Source organism: Schistocerca gregaria, chromosome 1 (assembly GCF_023897955.1).
Source record: "Schistocerca gregaria isolate iqSchGreg1 chromosome 1, iqSchGreg1.2, whole genome shotgun sequence".
Taxonomy (NCBI): Eukaryota; Metazoa; Arthropoda; class Insecta; order Orthoptera; family Acrididae; genus Schistocerca; species Schistocerca gregaria.
The window spans coordinates 371,006,375-371,027,629 of NC_064920.1; the positions used below are offsets into that span (position 1 = coordinate 371,006,375).

General features: G+C 44.8%; 1 protein-coding gene across 1 annotated transcript in view; it reads right to left on the bottom strand.

The window, feature by feature from the left end:
• Positions 1 to 21,024, bottom strand: part of LOC126346953 (uncharacterized) — a 1,435,518-nt gene extending 1,414,494 nt beyond the window's left edge. Inside the window, exons 1-2 of the mRNA XM_050002230.1 lie at positions 20,865 to 21,024; positions 20,120 to 20,406 (exon numbers count right to left, since the gene is read on the bottom strand). Coding sequence (XP_049858187.1) covers positions 20,120 to 20,163 — 44 coding nt within the window. The 5' untranslated portion in view covers positions 20,164 to 20,406; positions 20,865 to 21,024. The remainder of the gene's footprint in view (positions 1 to 20,119; positions 20,407 to 20,864) is intronic.
• Positions 21,025 to 21,255: the final 231 nt, after the last annotated feature.

A 21,255-nucleotide genomic window follows, 5' to 3' on the forward strand; every position in this document is an offset into this window, starting at 1 on the left:
GCGGAGCAAACACTGGTAGCAGTTACTTCTGTAAAATATCTGGGAGTACGCATACGGAACGATTTGAAGTGGAATGATCATATTAAATTAATTGTTGGTAAGGCGGGTGCCAGGTTGAGATTCATTGGGAGAGTCCTTAGAAAATGTAGTCCATCAACAAAGGAGGTGGCTTACAAAACACTCGTTCGACCCATACTTGAGTATTGCTGATCATTGTGGGATCCGTACCAGGTCGGGTTGACAGATGAGATAGAGAAGATCCAAAGAAGAGCGGCGCATTTCGTCACAGGGTTATTTGGTAAGCGTGATAGCGTTACGGAGATGTTTAGCAAACTCAAGTGGCAGACTGTGCAAGAGAGTCAGTCTGTAGCTTGCTGTCCAGGTTTCAGAAGGGTGCGTTTCTGGATGTGGTATCGAATATATCGCTTCCCCCTACTTATACCGCCCGAGGAGATCACGAATGTAAAATCAGAGAGATTCGAGCGCGCACGGAGGCTTTCCGGCAGTCGTTCTTCCCGCGAACCATACGCGACTGGAACAGGAAAGGGAGGTAGTGACAGTGCCACGTAAAGTGCCCTCCGCCACGCACCGTTGGGTGGCTTGCGGAGTATAAATGTAGATGTAGAGTACAAGAATGGGCCACAGGACATTATGTTCTAAATTTTAGAAAAAATATAAAAATATAACGAAATTACCCACTACACAGTCGAAGATTTTATAAAAATGTCTTTCACAAAAGATCTGACACAATATTTTACAGTGTAATACGGGTCTAAGGAGGACCTCGAAAAAGTTCAAAGAAGGGCGGCTCGTTTTGTACTATCGCGAAATAGGGGATATAGTATCACGGATATGATACGCGAGTTGGGGCGGGAACCATTAAAACAAAGGGTTCTTTCCATGAGACAAAATCTTCTCGTGAAATTTCGATCATCAACTTTGTTGTCCGAATGCGGAAATAGTCTACAGACTACATAAGGAGAAATACATACACAGTGGAATGAAGCATGGACACTACAGTCCTATGAACTTCGTGCGTGAATGCGAGACAGCGAGAGAACTTACAGACTTCATCAGGAAAGCTTATAGCGTCCTTGTTATAGTCCGAGACGAAGGTGGTTAAAATCGTTGAAACTAAAAACTCCTATAACATAATTTCACTTAAAATTACTATCAATGCTTCTCACCTTTACTCACATTCACCTACCCAGTCATATAAAGTCATGAAGAAATGTTAAAATGTGTTATTACAGTCTTAACTCGACCATAGGACAAAGGATAAAAATAGGTGGCTCAGGTGAGAGTGCCTGCCTCATCACTTACCAAAAATATAGCACGAGCCAACCACCTGATAGCACATTAAAACCTACTACCTAATGTTTTAAGAACCACATAAGTCACCTATTGAAAGTCGAACCACATTATAGTCTGGCAAAACTCAGGACATATCAATTGATAAACTAAACGCTACCCACTTTTGGAATGTAAAATACAACACCTGAAATGTGACGAACTCTGACATGTACCCCAGAAGGACCCCCCACTTAGAGATCCCTCCCGCCTGAGGACGAAGTCACGCTCCGTCTGACTGTACACTACCCGAAAGCGTGTGACCAGCATTTTATTGTGTGTCAATGGCTGAAAGGAAATACACGTCGACCGAGTAGGCTCTCGTTGGATTTTACCAATTGCAACTTATGCGTTACTTCCAGCCAATTTTCATCCCAAGACGCAGGATCTTATACCTAAAGAGGTGGATATAGCAGGTAAGGGGACAGCACAACGAGCCGCACCATCTAGGTTGGTTGGTTGGTTGGGGGGGGGGGGGGGGGAGAGGGGACCAAATAGCGAATTCATCAGTTCCATCGGATTAAGGAAGGATGAGGGAAGTCGGCCGTGCCCTTTCAAAGGAACCATCCCGGCATTTGCCTGAAGCGATTTAGGAAAATCGCGGAAAACCTAAATCAGGATGGCTGGACGCGGATTTGACCCGTCATCCTCCCGAATGGAGTCCTGTGTGCTAGCCACTACGCCACCTCGCTCTGTCACGACTTAGAATTCGGGCTTCCTTAGCTGCCACACCCCTAATTCATTTCTCCAATTCCCCAGCTAAATGATAACGCCTTTAACAGCCTTAGATGGCGGAGAAGGGAGTCCTGGAAGTTCTGGATATATCCGTCTGCTGTATGCATTAGTTGAACAGATTTACTGTCACTTCAGGGACAGGAAAGCCCATTTATGAATGATTCGCTCGCCCTAAGACAATGCCAAGAGGCATCTGAAACGTGAGGTGACTGCTGCCGGGATGGTGATGACGGACTCCCCTTTACTCTTAGAGCACGAGTTGTCAAGACTCGTTTGTCTCGAAAACACAAGAACTGCTCCCCCTCGCCGTGAGACACGACGTAGGTTACCGCCTCGTATCATGAGTGGACGATTTGGTACTAAATCGTACGATCTAGCCATTGAGCAAGTAGCCCACCAAACTGCTTTACGAGTACAGGACAAACGAGGGAACCGAGATCGGTTGGCAGGCCAATGATCTATGGCACGAAAGAATTTGCTTTCTCTTAGTTTAGTGCGTAGTGTACGTTATCTACAATTGTCTTCAGCATACCTCTATACACTGTGTGGTGGAGCGTTTGCACCAGATTCGTTTCTCCTCCCGATTTCTTATTCCACTCGTGTGGGGGGACTGATGACCTTAGCTGTTTAGTCCCCCTTAAACATCCCAACAACCACCACCACCACCACTCGCGTGAAGTACGCATGAAACAGGATAGTTTGTTTCCCTCTGTACGAATACGAACGCCTTTGTCATCGGTCACTACACATGGTGTACCTGATAACACTTAATATGCTTCACTGCTGATTCCGGAACGTGGGTTCTTGGAATTCTTGTGCCTAAGACTCCTCGAGACGTACTACACCTGTCTTATACGGCCCCTCACTACAGTTTGCGGCCAATATGCCAAACACGCTGACTAAACTAATCCGTGACGCAACGTCCAGCTGTTCTTTGGATTCCCCATTTGAGTTAATCCAACTTGGTAATGACCCCAGACCGACGACACCACTCGAGTATTGTTCAAGGTTTTTTCTTTTTTATCTGTTTCGTTCGTGATTAATTTTCCTTAGGAGCATTCCCATAAATCTGGGTCTTCTAGTTGCTGGAAATGAAAAAAAGAACACATTGACACCGGTGTGTCAGACCCACCATACTTGCTCCGGACACTGCGAGAGGGCTGTACAAGCAATGATCACACGCACGGCACAGCGGACACACCAGGAACCGCGGTGTTGACCGTCGAATGGCGCTAGCTGCGCAGCATTTGTGCACCGCCGCCGTCAGTGTCAGCCAGTTTGCCGTGGCATACGGAGCTCCATCGCTGTCTTTAACACTGGTAGCATGCCGCGACAGCGTGGACGTGAACCGTATGTGCAGTTGACGGACTTTGAGCGAGGGCGTATAGTGGGCATGCGGGAGGCCGGGTGGACGTACCGCCGAATTGCTCAACACGTGGGGCGTGAGGTCTCCACAGTACATCGATGTTGTCGCCAGTGGTCGGCGGAAGGTGCACGTGCCCGTCGACCTGGGACCGGACCGCAGCGACGCACGGATGCACGCCAAGACCGTAGGATCCTACGCAGTGCCGTAGGTGACCGCACCGCCACTTCCCAGCAAATTAGGGACACTGTTGCTCCTGGGGTATCGGCGAGGACCATTCGCAACCGTCTCCATGAAGCTGGGCTACGGTCCCGAATGGAGACGTGTCGTCTTCAGCGATGAGAGTCGCTTCTGCCTTGGTGCCATTGATGGTCGTATGCGTGTTTGGCGCCGTGCAGGTGAGCGCCACAATCAGGACTGCATACGACCGAGGCACACAGGGCCAACACCCGGCATCATGGTGTGGGGAGCTATCTCCTACACTGGCCGTACACCTCTGGTGATCGTCGAGGGGACACTGAATAGTGCACGGTACATCCAAACCGTCATCGAACCCATCGTTCTACCATTCCTAGACCGGCAAGGGAACTTGCTGTTCCAACAGGACAATGCACGTCCGCATGTATCCCGTGCCACCCAACGTGCTCTAGAAGGTGTAAGTCAACTACCCTGGCCAGCAAGATCTCCGGATCTGTCCCCCATTGAGCATGTTTGGGACTGGATGAAGCGTCGTCTCACGCGGTCTGCACGTCCAGCACGAACGCTGGTCCAACTGAGGCGCCAGGTGGAAATGGCATGGCAAGCCGTTCCACAGGACTACATCCAGCATCTCTACGATCGTCTCCATGGGAGAATAGCAGCCTGCATTGCTGCGAAAGGTGGATATACACTGTACTAGTGCCGACATTGTGCATGCTCTGTTGCCTGTGTCTATGTGCCTGTGGTTCTGTCAGTGTAATCATGTGATGTATCTGACCCCAGGAATGTGTCAATAAAGTTTCCCCTTCCTGGGACAATGAATTCACGGTGTTCTTATTTCAATTTCCAGGAGTGTATATGTAGTCGTTTCTTTCCCAGGCTTACACACTACTAAAACTAACTTACGTTAAGGACAAACACACACACCCATTCCCGACAGAGGACTCGAACCTCCGACGGGAGGAGCCGTGCGAACCGTGGTAAGGCGCCTGAGACCACGCGGTCCTCGTAACAGGATAATGTGGTGCCGAAGCCATAGAACATGGAATATGGAGCAGATGAGGAAAGTCATTCGGTCGGATGAGTCCTGTTTCTCAATGTGGCCGAGTTTACGTCCCAAGAGTGAAACATGCCGGAGTTCGAAGATGGTTTGCGCAGCCATGTCGTGGTATTCCAGGGGAGCAACGATTCATTTGCAAGGCCGCATTACTGCCAAGGATTACGTAAACATTTTGGCTGATCTGGTCCGTCCCACGGTGCAGTGGTTGTTCCCCAGTGGTGACGCTCTGTTGTGAGACGACACGGCTCCTGTTCTCGCAGCTCTCATGGTCGCAGAGTGGTTTTGCCAGTGTGAGTGTGAATTGACGCGTCTATCCTGGCCGCCAAAATCACCACATCAAAATGTAATTAAGCCTTTGTGATCTACTTTGGAGAACGTAATCCACTTCTACAAGCGTTACCACTTGGGATAGTTCAAATGGCTCTGAGCACTGTGGAACTTAACATCTATGGTCATCAGTCCCCTAGAACTTAGAACTACTTAAACCTAACTAACCTAAGGGCATCACACAACACCCAGTCATCACGAGACAGAGAAAATCCCTGACCCCGCCGGGAATCGAACTCGGGAACCCGGGCGCGGGAAGCGAGAACGCTACCGCACGACCACGAGCTGCGGACTACTATTTGGGAGGAAAATGGTACAAGATTCCCCTGAAAACCTTACAGGATGTGTATTTAACGATTCAGAGACTAGTAGAGACTGTTTTGAGTGCCAATGGTTTTCCTACAGCGTATTAGGCATGGTGATGTGTTGTGTTATTGGTGTTTCCGTACTTCTGCCCACCACTGTACCCCTGAATAGAAGCGGTATTATCACACAACATTCAAGGAGCTGGACGCTACTATAATTTTTGACAATACGTAAAGTATGACGAGTTTTTCCTGTTTCCTTATTATCCTTCAATACAATCACACATCGGTTCGGATATTTGGTGTACATGAATTTTTTCGCTAGGTGACGATGCGAAACAGTTTCGAAAGATTTCTTTAAGTCAAGAAATACATCATTAACCTCAGCTGCGTTACAGACTGTTCCCTTAACGTCTGAAAGCAAGCTTTGTTTCACACTATCTGGCCTTGTTGATTCCTAAAAAAAAAAAAAAAGAGTTGTTAGCTCTACAATAAAAATCATCATATATGAGCATAAAATATGTTTACTAATTTTACACGATATTGTCGTAAGTGCGATTTGTCTTTAGTTCTGCACGTCTGTCCTGTGACCTTTTCTATAAACACATCAAAAAAAGTTTTGCACCACCTCGGTTCCGAAAGTTCCGAAACCTGTACAGAAAATTGGAATAGAGATCAACATAAACACCATTTCCGCCGTTTTTATTGCTCATGAAAATCACACATTGCATGTTGTACAACCATACAGCGAGACCTTCAGAGGTGGTGGTCCAGATTGCTGTACACACCGCCACCTATAATACCCAGTACCACGTCCTCTTTCATTGATACAGGCCTGTATTCGTCGTGCACACTATCCACAAGTTCATCAAGCCAATAGTGGTCCAGATTGTCACACTCCTCAACGGCGATTCGGCGTAGATCGCTCAGAGTGGTTTTGTGGGTCATATCGTCCATAAATAGCCCTTTTCAATTTACCCCAGGCATGTTGGGTAGGGGTCATGTCTGGAGAACATGCTGGCCACTCTAGTCGAGAGACGTTGTTAACCTCAAGGAAGTAATTCACAAGAGGTTCACGATGGGGGCGCGAATCGTCGTCCATGAAGACGAATGCTTCGCCAATATGCTGCCGAGATGGTTGCACTATCGGTCGGAGGATGGCATTCACGCATCGTACAGCCGTTACGGCGCCTTCCATGACCACCAGCGTCGTACATCAGCCCCACATGATGCCACCCTGCTGCACTCGCTGGACAGTGTGTCTAAGACGTTCAGCCTGACCGATTTGGCTCCAAACACGTCTCCAACGATTGTTGGTTGAGGGCATATGCGACACTCGTCGGTGAAGAGATTGTGATGCCAATCCTGAGCGGTCCATTCGGAATGTTGTTGGGCCGATCTGTACGGCCACTGCGTGGTGTCGTGGTTGCACAGATGGACCTTGCCATGGACGCCGGGAGTCAAGTTCCGCATCATGCAGCCTACTTCATACAGTTTGAGTCTTAACACGATGTCCTGTAACTACATGAAAAGCATTATATTCAACATGGTGGCGTTGCTGTCAGGGTTCCTCAGAGCCATAATCCGAAGGTAGCGGTCATCCACTACAGTAGTAGCCCTTGGGCGGCCTGAGCGAGGCATGCCTTCCACAGTTCCTGTTTCTCTGTATCCCCTCCATGTCTGAACAACATCCCTTTGGTTCACTCCGAGACGCCTGGACACTTCCCCTGCTGAGAGCCCCTCCTGGCACGAAGTAACATTGCGGACGCAATCGAACCGCGGTATTGAGCGTCTACAAACGGTTGAACTACAGAAAACACGAGCCGTTTACCTCCTTCCTGGTGGAATGACTGGAACTGATAGGCTGTCGGTCGTCCTCCGTGTAATAGGCGCTGTTCTTGCACGTTTGTTTACATCTCTGGGCGGGTTTAGTGACATCTCTGAACTGTCAAAGGGACTGTGTGTGATATAACATCCACATTGAACGTCTGTCTTCAGGAGTTCTGTGACCTGGGGTGATGCAAAGTTTTTTTTGATGTGTGCATATGATACGCAGACTAGGCATACAATACGCTTGAACTTGCCCCAGAGGTCTTCAACATTCTTATTCCCAGGGGTGGCCGCTCAGATTGAAACGACACGTGGCTACAGAGAAGGCGCCATTGTAGCAGGTGGAGTAGGAGCTGCGGCAGTTGGGCCGTCTGAGGCGAGTGGACGTGAGGAATCCCGTGGCCGCGTGCCAAGGCCCGCGCATCATCTCCGGGAACGGAAGGGACAGCATGCCAGAGCACCGGGCAGCCACCACCAGACACCTGCTTCCCCCCCCCCCCCCCTCCCCCCCAGAAAGAATACTGCTCTGTCTCGTTTTCCTGTCCACGTGCACACAGCCCTCAGTGCTCTAAAGCAATGGAACTTTATCCTCTTCCCCCGCCCCCCCCCCCCACCCCTGCCCCTTCCCTAGAAACTTGGAGATGTACAATTATACTATATATTTTATACTTTGAATTTATAACTTTTGTAATACAACAGATGGCGCTACCATTTTAACGTTTCATGGAGCATGGCACCAAGCGTTGTATCTAAGTTTTACATGTAATGACGTGTAATCCCCCCCACGACTGATCGTCGTTTGTACTAAAATATTTGCTATGTTTGTACTCATTAGCAAAATATGGTTCTTCTACTCGATTTGAGCACAGAGGCGCTTATTCGGTAATTTGTGGCACCGGATTTGGTCCGACGGACGTTCTGTCCTAGTTTCCACAAAAATATTGTATTTCCTTTCCTCGTTGTACTGCCTGTATGTAATTTTAGGCATATGTTAGTACTGCTATTTTATATTTTGAGTCGGCTGGAGTGGCCGAGCGGTTCTAAGCGCTTCAGCCTGGAACCGCGCGACCGCTACGGTTGCAGCTTCGAATCCTGCCTCGGGCATGGATGTGTGTGTCGTCCTTAGGTTAGTTAGGTTTAAGTAGTTCTAAGCCTAGGGGAGTGATGACCTCAGATGTTAAGTCCCATAGCGCTCAGAGCCACTTGGACCGTTTTTTATATTTTGATTTTGTATCTCTTGGCATGTCACACAGTTGTTGCGATTATAACTTTTGGTGACGAGTGGCGCCACCTGATACTCTCGAATTTGTCCAAATGTTTTGTGCAACATTTTCCCACTAATTTCGTCAGTACCATTCGAATAAAGACAATACTTCTTTTATGTCTGTTACCAAACGTTAGTTCACAGCCATCAGACAAATGATATAATAAATGTACATCTTCTGATGGACCTTGACGCGACTACACATTTTGTAATGCCGGCTGGTGGCAAAAGTATCTTCTGGTTTGCTCTCTGCAGAAATCTGTCTGTAGTCAGTGAATGTTGGTTTTTCCATACAACTTGAAACGCCATATCTGCGTGCAGCAATCGTTTCTGGGTAGGCGTAGTACAGTTTGTGCCAAGTGACTTCATTCAAGTGTTTCATAGCTATCCACCACTGTGTTTGATAAACTATTTTTGTATTTATTTTTTGTAGCTATCTTATGGTGGATAAATTCTCATACGCGTCATATGAGCGATGAAGTCATTCCTCGGCTAACGTAGGTTAAAAATGGTTCAAATGGCTCTGAGCACTATGGGACTCAACATCTTATATCATAAGTCCCCTAGAACTTAGAACTACTTAAACCTGCGACCGTAGCAGCCCCGCGGTTCCGGACTGCAGCGCCAGAACCGCACGGCCACCGGGACCGGCGGCTAACGTAGGTCTTTCACCCTTGTGACCAAGTCAGCCTGAATGCAGAACTGCTGGTTGTTACAGCAATGGTTGTCCGCCCCGTGCAAGACTTTGTCACATTTATGTTTTCTGCAAGCGAATTATGACATTTCTGGAGATCGAAAATCTTGTTGATTGGCGTCAACATGCGTTCGGTAAACAACGACCGTGTGAAACCCAGCTCGCTCTGTTCTACCACGAAAGACAGAAAGCAGTGGACACCCTCGCCCAGGTAGGGGCAGAATGCCCCAAAATTTTGGGTGTGCATACTGATGAAAATCTGAAACGGGAGAAGCGTATTACGGAGCTACTGAAACAACTGCATTTTGCTACTTTTGTTGTTCTTTTAATTGCTAGTCTTGGAAACAAACGACTCGAACTCCTAACATATTTTGCATATTTCCACTCAATAACGTGTGTTGTGCAGTGACCCTTCAGATAGAAACAATGCACTGATTGCACAAAACTGAGTAGTACGAATAATACGTGGTGGTCACTCGAAAACATCTTGTTGGTGGCTAGTAAAGAAGTTATCACAGTTATTACCCGTTACAGAAGCTGTCATTTTCTCAGAAAGAAGGTGATTACGCAACAAAAAAAATGGTGATCATTTTGCCTAAAATCATGAAGTGCCTGGCAGGTAGCAAAGAAAGTTTCAATTTGACCAAAAAATCATTTCTTCTGGGCAACTTTTATTCCATGGTCCGCAGCTCGTGGTCGTGCGGTAGCGTTCTCGCTTCCCACGCCCGGGTTCGATTCCCGGCGGGGTCAGCGGTTTTCTCTGCCTCGTGACGACTGGGTGTTGTGTGATGTCCTTATGTTAGTTAGGTTTAAGTAGTTCTAAGTTCTAGGGGACTGATGACCATAGATGTTAAGTCCCATAGTGCTCAGAGCCATTTGAACCATTTTTTCTTATTCCATGAAAGAATTTTTATTCAAAAACTGCTAGCTTGAAAGTACTAGTTTCGGTATAGTTGCGAGAGTAGGACTGAAAATAATATGTTCATTAACATTAAAACTAATCACGTAGTTCTCATATCCTGTAAACTGATCGGTTTCAAGTTATGTTCACAAAATAATCGTTCAAACGATCTATGGAACATGTAACTAACGAACGTTAACAAAAATGAAACAAGTGTAATGGAATGTACTCGAATTAAATCAGAAGATGCTGAGGGAGTTAAATTTTCAAATGGCAAACCATAAGCACCAGATGAATGTGCTGTTTGAGAAGGAAAATAGCTGATAAAGGCTGAATTAGAGAGGATATAAAATGCAGACTCGCAGTAACAAGGGAAGCATTCTGGAAAAAAGAATGTGTTAACATCAAACAATAATTTAAATTACTGAGAAGTCTTTTCTGAAAATTGTCTGGGGTGCAGTCTTTTAAAAAAGTGGAATAACCAATATATATATATATATATATATATATATATATATAAGCTTTTGAAATGTGGTGTTATGTGAGAATGCGTAACATTGGTTCGTTACGTCGGGTGACTAAAACGAATTTGAGAAAAAAAGGAAGTTTCGACAACTTGGGTTAAAAGAAGGAATCGGTTGATAGGAAACATTATGACGTATCAGGGAATCAAACATTTGATAATGGAGGAAAATGCGGTCGATAAAAATCGCAGAGAGGCCCAAAGGATGAATTCAGTAAGCGGGTTCCAATGCTTGTAGGTGAGAATAGTAATTTGGAGATGAGGAAAAGAAAGATGAATGCATGTTGAAGAACTGCCTAAAGTTGACCAGCTAATGACCACTGTAGTTGTGTGTCCTAAAAGTACACTAAAGTCGACCTGGACAGTAAACTGAAATAGTGACTGACACGGTAAAGCACTTTCATCCAGCTGAATGCGCGGTCACGGTCCTAACTGTCTCGATACTCACGATGAAGAATCGTAAATCAAATCTAGATGATTTCACACCTATTTTGAGCAGCTCTTCCGAAACAATCGAATAAAATTCATTGGCCACTGCAACTCCTCGCTCGGTATTAATGTTGTAAAACTGAAGTATCGCGTATGCTTACGGCCCAATCGCACAGTAAATAATTCGCTCTCTTAAGTTCGCCATCTCACTTGCGGTTTCAGTGTTCTCTAATTCGAGATTCGAATCAAAAACTTGCCGCCCGTATTAAGAGCAGTAGCGGTTCACAGATATCACCATTTAGAACATTATCACAAAAGGACATTTCTTTTAAATTCAATTCCGATGGCATCACGACGTACATAGCTTTTCACAATTCTGTGAAAGGACGACAATAAAATATATTCTTTCAAAATTGTGTCTAACATTGTTTCTTTTATTTTTAACAGGTGTATCGGCATTAAAATATTTACAGCAGCTATATTATATGAAACGTTTTCGCGAATATTGATACAGGTGACGTATGAACTGTAGAAGTGCTAAAAACGAATATCGTTAAAAACATTATTGAGACGATGATCTTACGAAAATAGTCTTAGAACTTTACAATGTTATTATCATCTTATTCCAGAACATTTCTCGACTATTGTCATATTATCATGATAGAAGCTCTTTCTTTCATTTCACGTTTCTGTACTTCTTTCAGTTTTTTTTTTATCGAGTGTCACTGCAAAATAAATGCACACAACTTTTTTTAAAATCCATCTTTTATTATACATGTTTGAAAGTTTTACAGTGTGTAGTTACATCCTTTAGGAACAATATTTTCATTTCTCCACATAATTTCCATCCCTCTCAACTGCCTTACGCCATCTTGGAACCAGCGCCTGTATACGTTCACGGTAAAATTCTAGACCAACCTGTTGGAGTTGTTCCACGAAAAAGAGTCTTTGTTTCCCAAAGAGATGATAGTCACATGGAGCCAGGTCAGGACTGTAAGGCGGGTGTTTCAGTGTTGTCCATCCAAGTTTTGTGGTCGATTCCATTGTTTTTTGACTGACACGTGTCCGTGCATTGTCGTGCAACAGCAAAACATCCTGCTTTTACCGATGTGGTCGAAGACGAATCAGTCGAGCTTGAAGTTTCTTCAGTGTCGTCAAAGATGCATCAGAATTTATGGTGGTTCCACTTGGAATGATGTCCACAAGCAAGAGCCATTCGAAATCAAAACACAAGCAGGAGCCCTTCGAAATGGAAAAACACCGTAGCCATAACTTTTTCAGCAGAAGGTGTGGTTTTGAATTTTTTTTGTGTGAATTTACATGATGCCACTCCATTGATTGCCACTGTCTGTGCTGAAAAATGATGAAGCCATGTTTCATCACCTGTCACAATTCTTCCAAGAATATCATCTCCACCATTTCGTACTGTTCTAAAAGTTCGCTGCATACCGTTTTTCTTGTTTCTTTGTGAGCCACTGTCAACATCCTGGAAACCCACCTGGTACAAACCTTTTTTTAACAACACTTTCAGTATTCTGCAAACACTTCCTGCCCCTATCCCAACGTAGCCTGACAATTCGTCCACTGTGATGCGTCTGTCAGCAGTCACCAATTCGTTAACTCTCTGCGCATTGTCTGGAGTGTGTGCAGTACGAGGCCTGCCGCTGCGAGGACAATACTCAATATTGCCGTGCCCGCTTTCATCGCGTAACCTGCTTGCCTACCGACTAACTGCACTGCGATCGACAGCGCCATCTCCATATACCTTTTTCAACCTCTTGTGGATGTTTCCTACTGTCTCGTTTCCACAGCACAGGAATTCTATGACAACACGTTTGCTTCTGACGAACGTAAAGTGTAGCAGCCATCTTGAAGATATGCTGTGAAGGCGCCACTCACGGTAACAAATGGCTCTGAGCACTATGGGACTTAACATCTGTGGTCATCAGTCCCCTAGAACTTAGAACTACTTAAACCTAACTAACCTAAGGACATCACAGACATCCATGCCCGAGGCAGGATTCGAACCTGCGACCGTCGCAGTCGCACGGTTCCGGACTGCGCGCCTAGAACCGCGAGACCACCGCGGCCGGCCTCACGGTAACAGGTTCAACTAAGTTTGAAAACAAGCGGGAATGATGTATCAACACGCTGTAAAACTTTCACACATGCAGAATAAAAACTGTAGTTTTAGAAAAATAGTGTGCATTTCTTTTGGAGTGACTCTCGTAGTACCTCACAAAGGAACACGAAATAGGGAGACACAAAATACCAGAAATTCTTTTCACTTTAACTTCAGGCAACGAAAAATACTATTTCTCGTAAACTTTATCTTAATAGCGCTGGGACACTGTTTTTTGTAATAACTTCGTACAAAAATAAGATAAGTAAATATGCCAACAAAGACGCATCGGAAGAGACGACAAAAGAATGCAAAGAACAACATTGATAAAATTAATAATTACAATGTGCACGAGGCAGGCTGCAACCCGGATCGATATGCGTTCTGCCTCACAGTTTTTACGTCGAATATCGTGATTTTTATATTTGGAAAAACTTAGTATTCGTGAAAACTGACAGTTTGCGTCGTAGATTGGCGTCTGCGTTAAACAGCAGAGCCCCTGTATCCGGTTGCGTAAGCAGAGTGTCAGAATAGAGGAAGCTGAGGGCATACCAGCTGCAGTGTAACCGTATCTAATAAACTAATGTGGGCTTCAAATCAAACTTCATGCCAGAACCACGTATATATTCCAGGGTTCCTAACAACAATCTCGTCACTGCAGCATCTGAGCTTCTCACAGAGAGATTCGCGTTCTGCTGACTGGCGTGAGCCTTTGCGCAATCACCGCGCTGTAGTTTGCTGAGAGCAAAGGGGCTGGAGACCTCACGATCTGATGAATGGTCTCCATTGAGTGGACGCTGCCGAATCACGATCTCTGGAACGCGCGTGACTGAAAGCTATTCCAGTGAACACGACTCACCGCCCGAGGCGGAAGCTCCTCGCAGTGACACCACATTGTCTAACGGTGCGCTACGGTGTGAACGGCATCGTGTCTGGCCGTATTTGCAACTGGATTGAAACCGTCCAGACAGGCAGAATGCAACAAGTTTTACTGTGTATGAACACAGTATCAAGGTCCGGTGTGCCGGCCAGCCTGTGGATGGTTTTTAAGGCGGTTTTCCATATGCCTCGGCGAATGCCGGCTGGTTCCCCTTATTCCGCCTCAGTTACACTATGTCAGCGATTGCTGCGCAAACACTGTCGCCACGTACGCGTACACCATCATTACTCTACCACGCAAACATTTTGGGTTGCTCTCGTATCAAACTTTCCGGGGGGGAGGGGCATTGGGGGGGGGGGGGGGGCGAACCGCACAATAGCCCTGGGTTCGGTGTGAGGCGGCGGTGGGGTGGGTGGACTGCTGTGGCATGTTGTGAAACACTGAGGGCTACGGCGAGACGAATCCCCTCCGTCGTTTCTATGTCCCCGGTTCAGTACACCACAGAGGATCGAAGCTTTGTGCAGAAATTAACAGCTGACCCACAACATAAGGAAAAAACAAGCTGCAACATGGCTCGGATAAAACACTGACCCGTATATAGAACAAATGTGCTGTAATTTACGTCTATGGTCACAAACTTCTTGTTCGCAGATTACCGGTTTCGGTCTATAATGACCATCTTCAGATCTGTGTTTGTACTGTACTGCAGCCATAGTGGCATCGTCAAATGTTAAATGCAAAATCAGCACCAGCATCGTCAAATATACATAAATAACAGGATAGCACAGTAGTGCTACTCACAACATTACTCGTCCGTAGGACAGATCTGAAGATGGTCATTATAGACCGAAACCGGTAATCTATGAACAAAAAGTTTGTGAGCATAGGTGTAAATTAAGGGAAATTTATAAAAATAAGAAACAATGTATTCAGCAACATAAAAAGTAAAAACAATGTATTCCGCGCAAATGCAAGAAAAGATCCATTGTCGTTGAATTGTAGAACTGAAGATCAGTAACAGGAACCAGTCAGAACCTAAGTATACGTCCGGATCGGTTTAAAGTATAACAACCACATCAACCTAACTGTAAAATTGGGATTCATTGGACGAATCTTATAATTCACCCACATAGGAGTTAGCTGATAAAATCCCGCTTCTGTATTAGTCGCCAGCGTGGGACTCCTACCAGATATGATTTATAGAGATGTAGAAGATCAAATGATAAGCAACACATTACGTAATGGACAGTGTACAAGCTGGTGGTTCAAATGTTCAATGTTGTTGTTGTGGTCTTCAGTCCTGAGACTGGTTCAAATGTGTGTGAAAGCTTATGGGACTTAACTGCTAAGGTCATCATTCCCTAAGCTTACACACCACTTAACCTAAATTATCCTATGGACAAACACACACACCCATGATCGAGGGAGGCCTCGAACTTCCGCCGGGACCAGCCGCACAGTCCATGGCCGCAGCGCCTTGCCGGCCAGGGTGACAGAGCGGTTCTATGCGCTACAGTCAGGAACCGCGCTACCGCTACGGTCACCGGTTCGAATCCTGCCTCGGGCATGGGTGTGTGTGATGTCCTTAGGTTAGTTAGCTTTAAGTAGTTCTAAGTTCTAGGGGACTAATGACCACAGCAGTTGAGTCCCATAGTGCTCAGAGCCATTTGAACCATTTGAACTTCATGTTCCCAAACAAAGATGGAAGTTTTATGTATGACAACGCACCATGTCCATAACTGTTCGCAATTGCCAGAATGAGATTTTCACTCTGCAGCGGAGTGTGCGCTGATATGAAACTTCCCGGCAGATTAAAACTGTGTGCCGGACCGAGACTCGAAATCGGGACCTTTGCTTTTCGCGGGCAAGCACTGTGCCATCTAAGCTACCAAAGCACGACTCACGATCCTTCCCCACAGCTTCAATTCTGCCAGTCGTGCTTGGGTAGCTCAGATGGTAAAGCGCTTGCCCGCGAAAGACAAAGGTCCCGAGTTCAAGTCTCGGTTCGGCACACAGTTTTAATCTGCCAGGAAGTTTCATTTTCGCAATTGGTTTGAAGAACATTCCGGACAGTTCGAACAGAAGATTTGACCACCCAGATAGCTGGACATGAAGCTCATCGAAGATCAATGGGACATAACGAGATATTAGTTGGTGCACTAAATCCTGCACCGGCAACTGTAGGAGGCTGTAGAGACAGCACTGCTAAGTATTTCTGCAGGGGACTTCCAACGGCTTGTTGAGTCCATGCCACGTCGAGATGCTGCACTACGCCGCACAAAAGCAGCTCCGACATGATTGTAGGAGGTATCCCATGTCTTTTGTCACTGTGTACCATTAAGTGTCTGACTGTGTCCTTGTAAATAAAAGAAAGAAAAAAATAAAAACAGCCTCGCGATAAGCCGACTGAAGCGCCTTCACTCCCAGGTGTAGTAACGTCCTGGTTGACTAATAAGTGCTGTGTCTCTTGTTTGGCAACAAACTTGTCACTGTACGCGCTGTTGACACACTTCACTCTTCGCTGTGAAGCTTACGTTTACTACCGCTCTTTCCTGTCTCTGGTTTCCTTCTCCGGCAATGTCAGCTGTACGTTAGAAGTGGTACACAACAGTACGGACATGGCTTGCTGCTGGAGAGTTTGTCGAAATGGACATCGTCTGTGAACGGGTTGAATGTAGTGATACAACAGAGACGACGCTATGCTGAGCTGTTCCCGAAGCGACGGCAACCACATAGCAGTACTCAAGAGTTCTTGCATGACTCGGTATTTTGTGTCCTGCGTTTTGGTGACAGCGGTGTTGTAAAACGCCTCTTCACTGTTGTGAAGGTATTATCACAGAAACAAAGGTAAGCAGTGCTACAAACCGAATAAACTGCAATTACTTTATCACTCTGTAACGAACCACCTGTGACCAAGGATCCCTTATGCTAAAGTATTCAGAAGATATACCAGAACAATCCCAGAAATTTTGTAGGTTGGGTTCTAATTTGTCTTTTATTCGAACTAGATGAAATATAAAAGATGCTGTAGTTTTTAACTAAATGATCAATGAATAGGAGTCAGAATCATTTATGTCATAAAAATACTTGAGAGTAGGCGTATATAGAGACGTTACTTGAAACGATCGTGTAGTTTCAGTTGTAGGTAAAGCAAACTGCAATGCTTCGACTTACTTATACTGAAGATTTAGTATAGTGCTACAAGTAATGTAGTATAGTGCTACAAGTGCGTTAGATCGATATCAGTAGACTAAGAACACAGGTATTTGTAGTAAATCTACTATTCGCCTAGTTGCGTCGCATTTCATTAGAACGTATAAGGCCACATGATCCTGCCTCACTGCACATTTACTACTCTGCTCTGAACGCTAAGTGCCTCTTAAATTTCTATTTTCACATCTCAACAGTTACAATCATAAGAGTCACAAATGGTGGTGGTGGTGGTGGTGGTTAGTGTTTAACGTCCCGTCGACAACGAGGTCACTAGAGACGGAGCGCAAGCTCGGGTTAGGGAAGGAAATCGGCCGTGCCCTTTCAAGGGAACCATCCCGGCATTTACCTGCAACGATTTAGGGAAATCCCGGAAAACCTAAATCAGGATGGCTGGAGACGGGATTGAACCGTCGTCCTCCCGAATGCGAGTCAAGTGTGCTAACCACTGAAGCGTCACAAATAAATCTTGTTTTAACCAATATGGGTCTCTAGAATATTATTCTCTTTCTAAAGGTCGGCCAAGTATTTATTGTACGTGATTAAAGTGGTGTAGGGCTATGGATATTAACGATTTTCTGCCACATGTTGCACCCCTATGGTAATATATCACTACACTGGTTAAGCATATTACTGCTCTTGTAACATTACATGATATTAACGGACAAAATGTATGATTTCACACCATGAATATTGTTAACTGGGCACGTGCGTCAAATTTTTCTGCAGTTTTCACCCAAAATTGAATCGTAGAGAGTGTAAGCAATGTTCGTATTGTGAGGAGGATATTATTGTAATATGCTTAAGATACTTATACCATTGTAGAATGCAAATCGAATATTTGACAAAAGATGAAGGCATCTCAAAGGCACTCACCCCCATTCTCACTTCTGTGACTCATACAACTTTCCTCCTGAAACTGATTGATAAAAACCGCGAAGTGCATTCTCCATAAAAATAGTATTACTTGCAATTGCAGCTTCTCTTTAAACGGCACTGTTATAGTACTCTGAAGCACACAGCACCGAAAACCATTAAAATTTCAGACTGTAATTGTAGACCGTCTCCCCTCCTTCACCCCCTCCCAACCCTACACAAACAAACAAACGTGTGCTGTATCACACAGTCAAGCATAGCAGATTTATATTATTCACCTTACAATCACGGTTTAATAGTAAGATGAATCGTGTATACGATCCATACACAACACGATGTAACGAACAACTAAATGCTTTTAGGATTGGCTGACGCATTTGTTATCCTCGTATTTTACTTCCCATCTGGCCGTAGTTTTGGCACGATGAAACATGGAAGCTGAGGCACTTCATACAATGAATAAAAGGTAGGAACTGAATCTGCATGAGTACAAATATTTAATAACTCACATGACAAACTTAAGGCACTGTAAATCTTTATTGCACGTTTTTTGACATCTTCGGAAATGCCATTTTCCACTACGTCATTATTTGAAAATCGATTTCGGCACTAAACTAGTCATCGAATGAGTAAAAAGTAAAAATTTGCAACTTGGACTGGTTTTTCGTTCTACTGATAAGTTGATATGATTTAAGATGTCACAATTTCTTCAACTACGGTATTTGCACAGTTTATGGAGCATCTTCTGTATCGCTGTACGATCACCGTTTTTTAAGCAAAGAGATTTGATCTGTTAACATGTTGATGAATACCTTTGCTTTCACAGTTTATATGTATCAGATGTTGTTGGTGTCGCGTTTATAACGATTTAACTGACCAGGAAAAAATAGCGAGAGAAACCTTCGCAGTTAGTGCAGAGGTTTCTCTAGCTATTTTTTTCTGGTCAGTTTCGCTTTGAGAACGACATTACGCGACCGGATCTAAAACATGGCAAGAGAAACATAAAAAAACAGCATGTAAGAATCAGCATGCCATCATAACTCAATGCAATGACTCTTGATCGCGTATCTTCGAAAAATATCGTGGCAATCAAAAAATTGATAATAGAACTGTGAGTGAGGAATTAAATGATTCGTTCACTTGAATATACCATCAATGATCTCTTAATATTCAACGTTGGTTAAACGTCACATCGACAGACGCGTAGTCAATCATCACGCAGCTCACTTTGCACAGAAGTGATGCGATTACTTCCGCGATGCAATGCACTTGCTGACCCACGAGTACCGTTATGCCTCCGAGGGAAGCAATCTCCACGGGTTGTCGTGTCACAGCGTCTTCAGATGCAACCGCACGCTTTACGTTGAGCAGCACAAGCACAGAGTAACTTTTTTTTCTGTGGCACAAGCCACAGAGGATTATCCCAGTACGGAAGTAACCGACTCTTCACCTGGTTAACAGGCGCGAAACAAACAAACACACTCAAACAAATAAACAAAAAACAACAACAACAACTTGAGCATGCATTTCCAAATATTAGTTTCCAGGAGGTATCTTCTGAAAGTGATGGATGTAATACTGACTACTGAATGCTTCATGCGCCAATGCATTTATAATATAGAACCTCTCATGCGAATCTACGACACCTTTAATTGATAAGCTAAACATCACATAAACAACGGCGTTGTGGTGAGTGTTAAATTAACTCTCCGCAGATGCTAAATCGCATGCAGCGTATTCATAAAAAAAAACAGAGATGATATCAGTGAATCGCAGCACATAAAGAAAATTCGACTATCAAACTCGTATCAGACTGGGAGCTAAGACGATCAGCACCAATTACAAACAATGCACACAAAAACAATTACAACTCTCCCTATTAAATGATTTTAGCATGCAGATGCATTGCGTAGCTTGTTACAGTTCCACGTGTAACCTCATGCAAATTCTTCTCTTGCACCGAGAAATCTACAGTAGTATACCTTCCCCGTTGTTATACCACACAAACACTGACATAACCAACATGCAGACGGATTTTCCTTGTATCTGTACCTTTGGCTTTCCTCAGAAGATTTCCTGAACGCTACTGTTGTCATATCCCAGGGTCGTATATGTATCCTCTTCCAGATGCTGATGTCCACTCGTCATTAAACGGAGCACGACAAAAAGTTTAATTGCCTTTTGCCCAGCGGAGCGTAACGCGCTCTTATGCAGTTCGGTAGTTGTAGCGGAACGGCATTCCTTACGTCTACACTCAACTTCGTGATATTTCGTGGCTGCACGGGAGGGAATCTTTCGGCGGTATGGGATTACAGCGGCAAATCATCTACTTGACGCACCTATAACAACAGTGAAGAACACGGTCACTATCATGTGATATAAATGTTCGATACTGAAACTTGTCGTGGAGACTTCAACGAGTGGTTAGAAAAACAGCACCAAATTTACGAGAAAAAAGCCGACTTCGCACACGAAAGGAGCGTTCCAGAAAAACGTTCGGTATGCCTCAACTACACATTTAGAATTTGATTTAAAAGAAATACACAGTGCGCTAAAGAAACGCGTACACGAGACTTGCCTCGAAGACAACGATCCTTGGTGGTATTTATCATTAGATGCCGTAAATACAGCAGAGTAAATTAAACCCAAAATTTAATTGGTATCTTAAACCGAATAATGTCCTCAAAAAGATATAGTAACTGCAAAACAGGTTTGTACTTTCAGAATAACGTGTTTCTTTTTAGCGGGAATAAGTTGCTCTCCGCCTGCTAAGCAGGTAATCCAAGGTCCTACTCACCTCGAAGGCAAGAGAACTCGAAGAAATTCCGATCATAGATATAATGACCTGATAGCTCCGAACGTCGGTGACGAGATGCGGTTTGTGTTAATAACCGGCGAAACTTCAAACAACACAGACAACTATTGTTTCACTTTCGCACTCACTAGCACCACGCATACCGCCGTACAGCTACAGACTGAAACCAGCCGAGATTACCTGTTGCTTCGCCGCGCATGCGCAGAGGCTGCGCCAAACACAACAGGTGGAAGATATGACGTTCGGTCCAAGTCGTGCAGCCGGTCGGCGTAAGCGGCCAGGGTCCTTCCCTTACGCGAGTGCAGAGTTAAATGTGAAAGCGTAAGTTAATACGAATGGCTTTAAAATAAGATCATTTCCTGACTGACAGTAT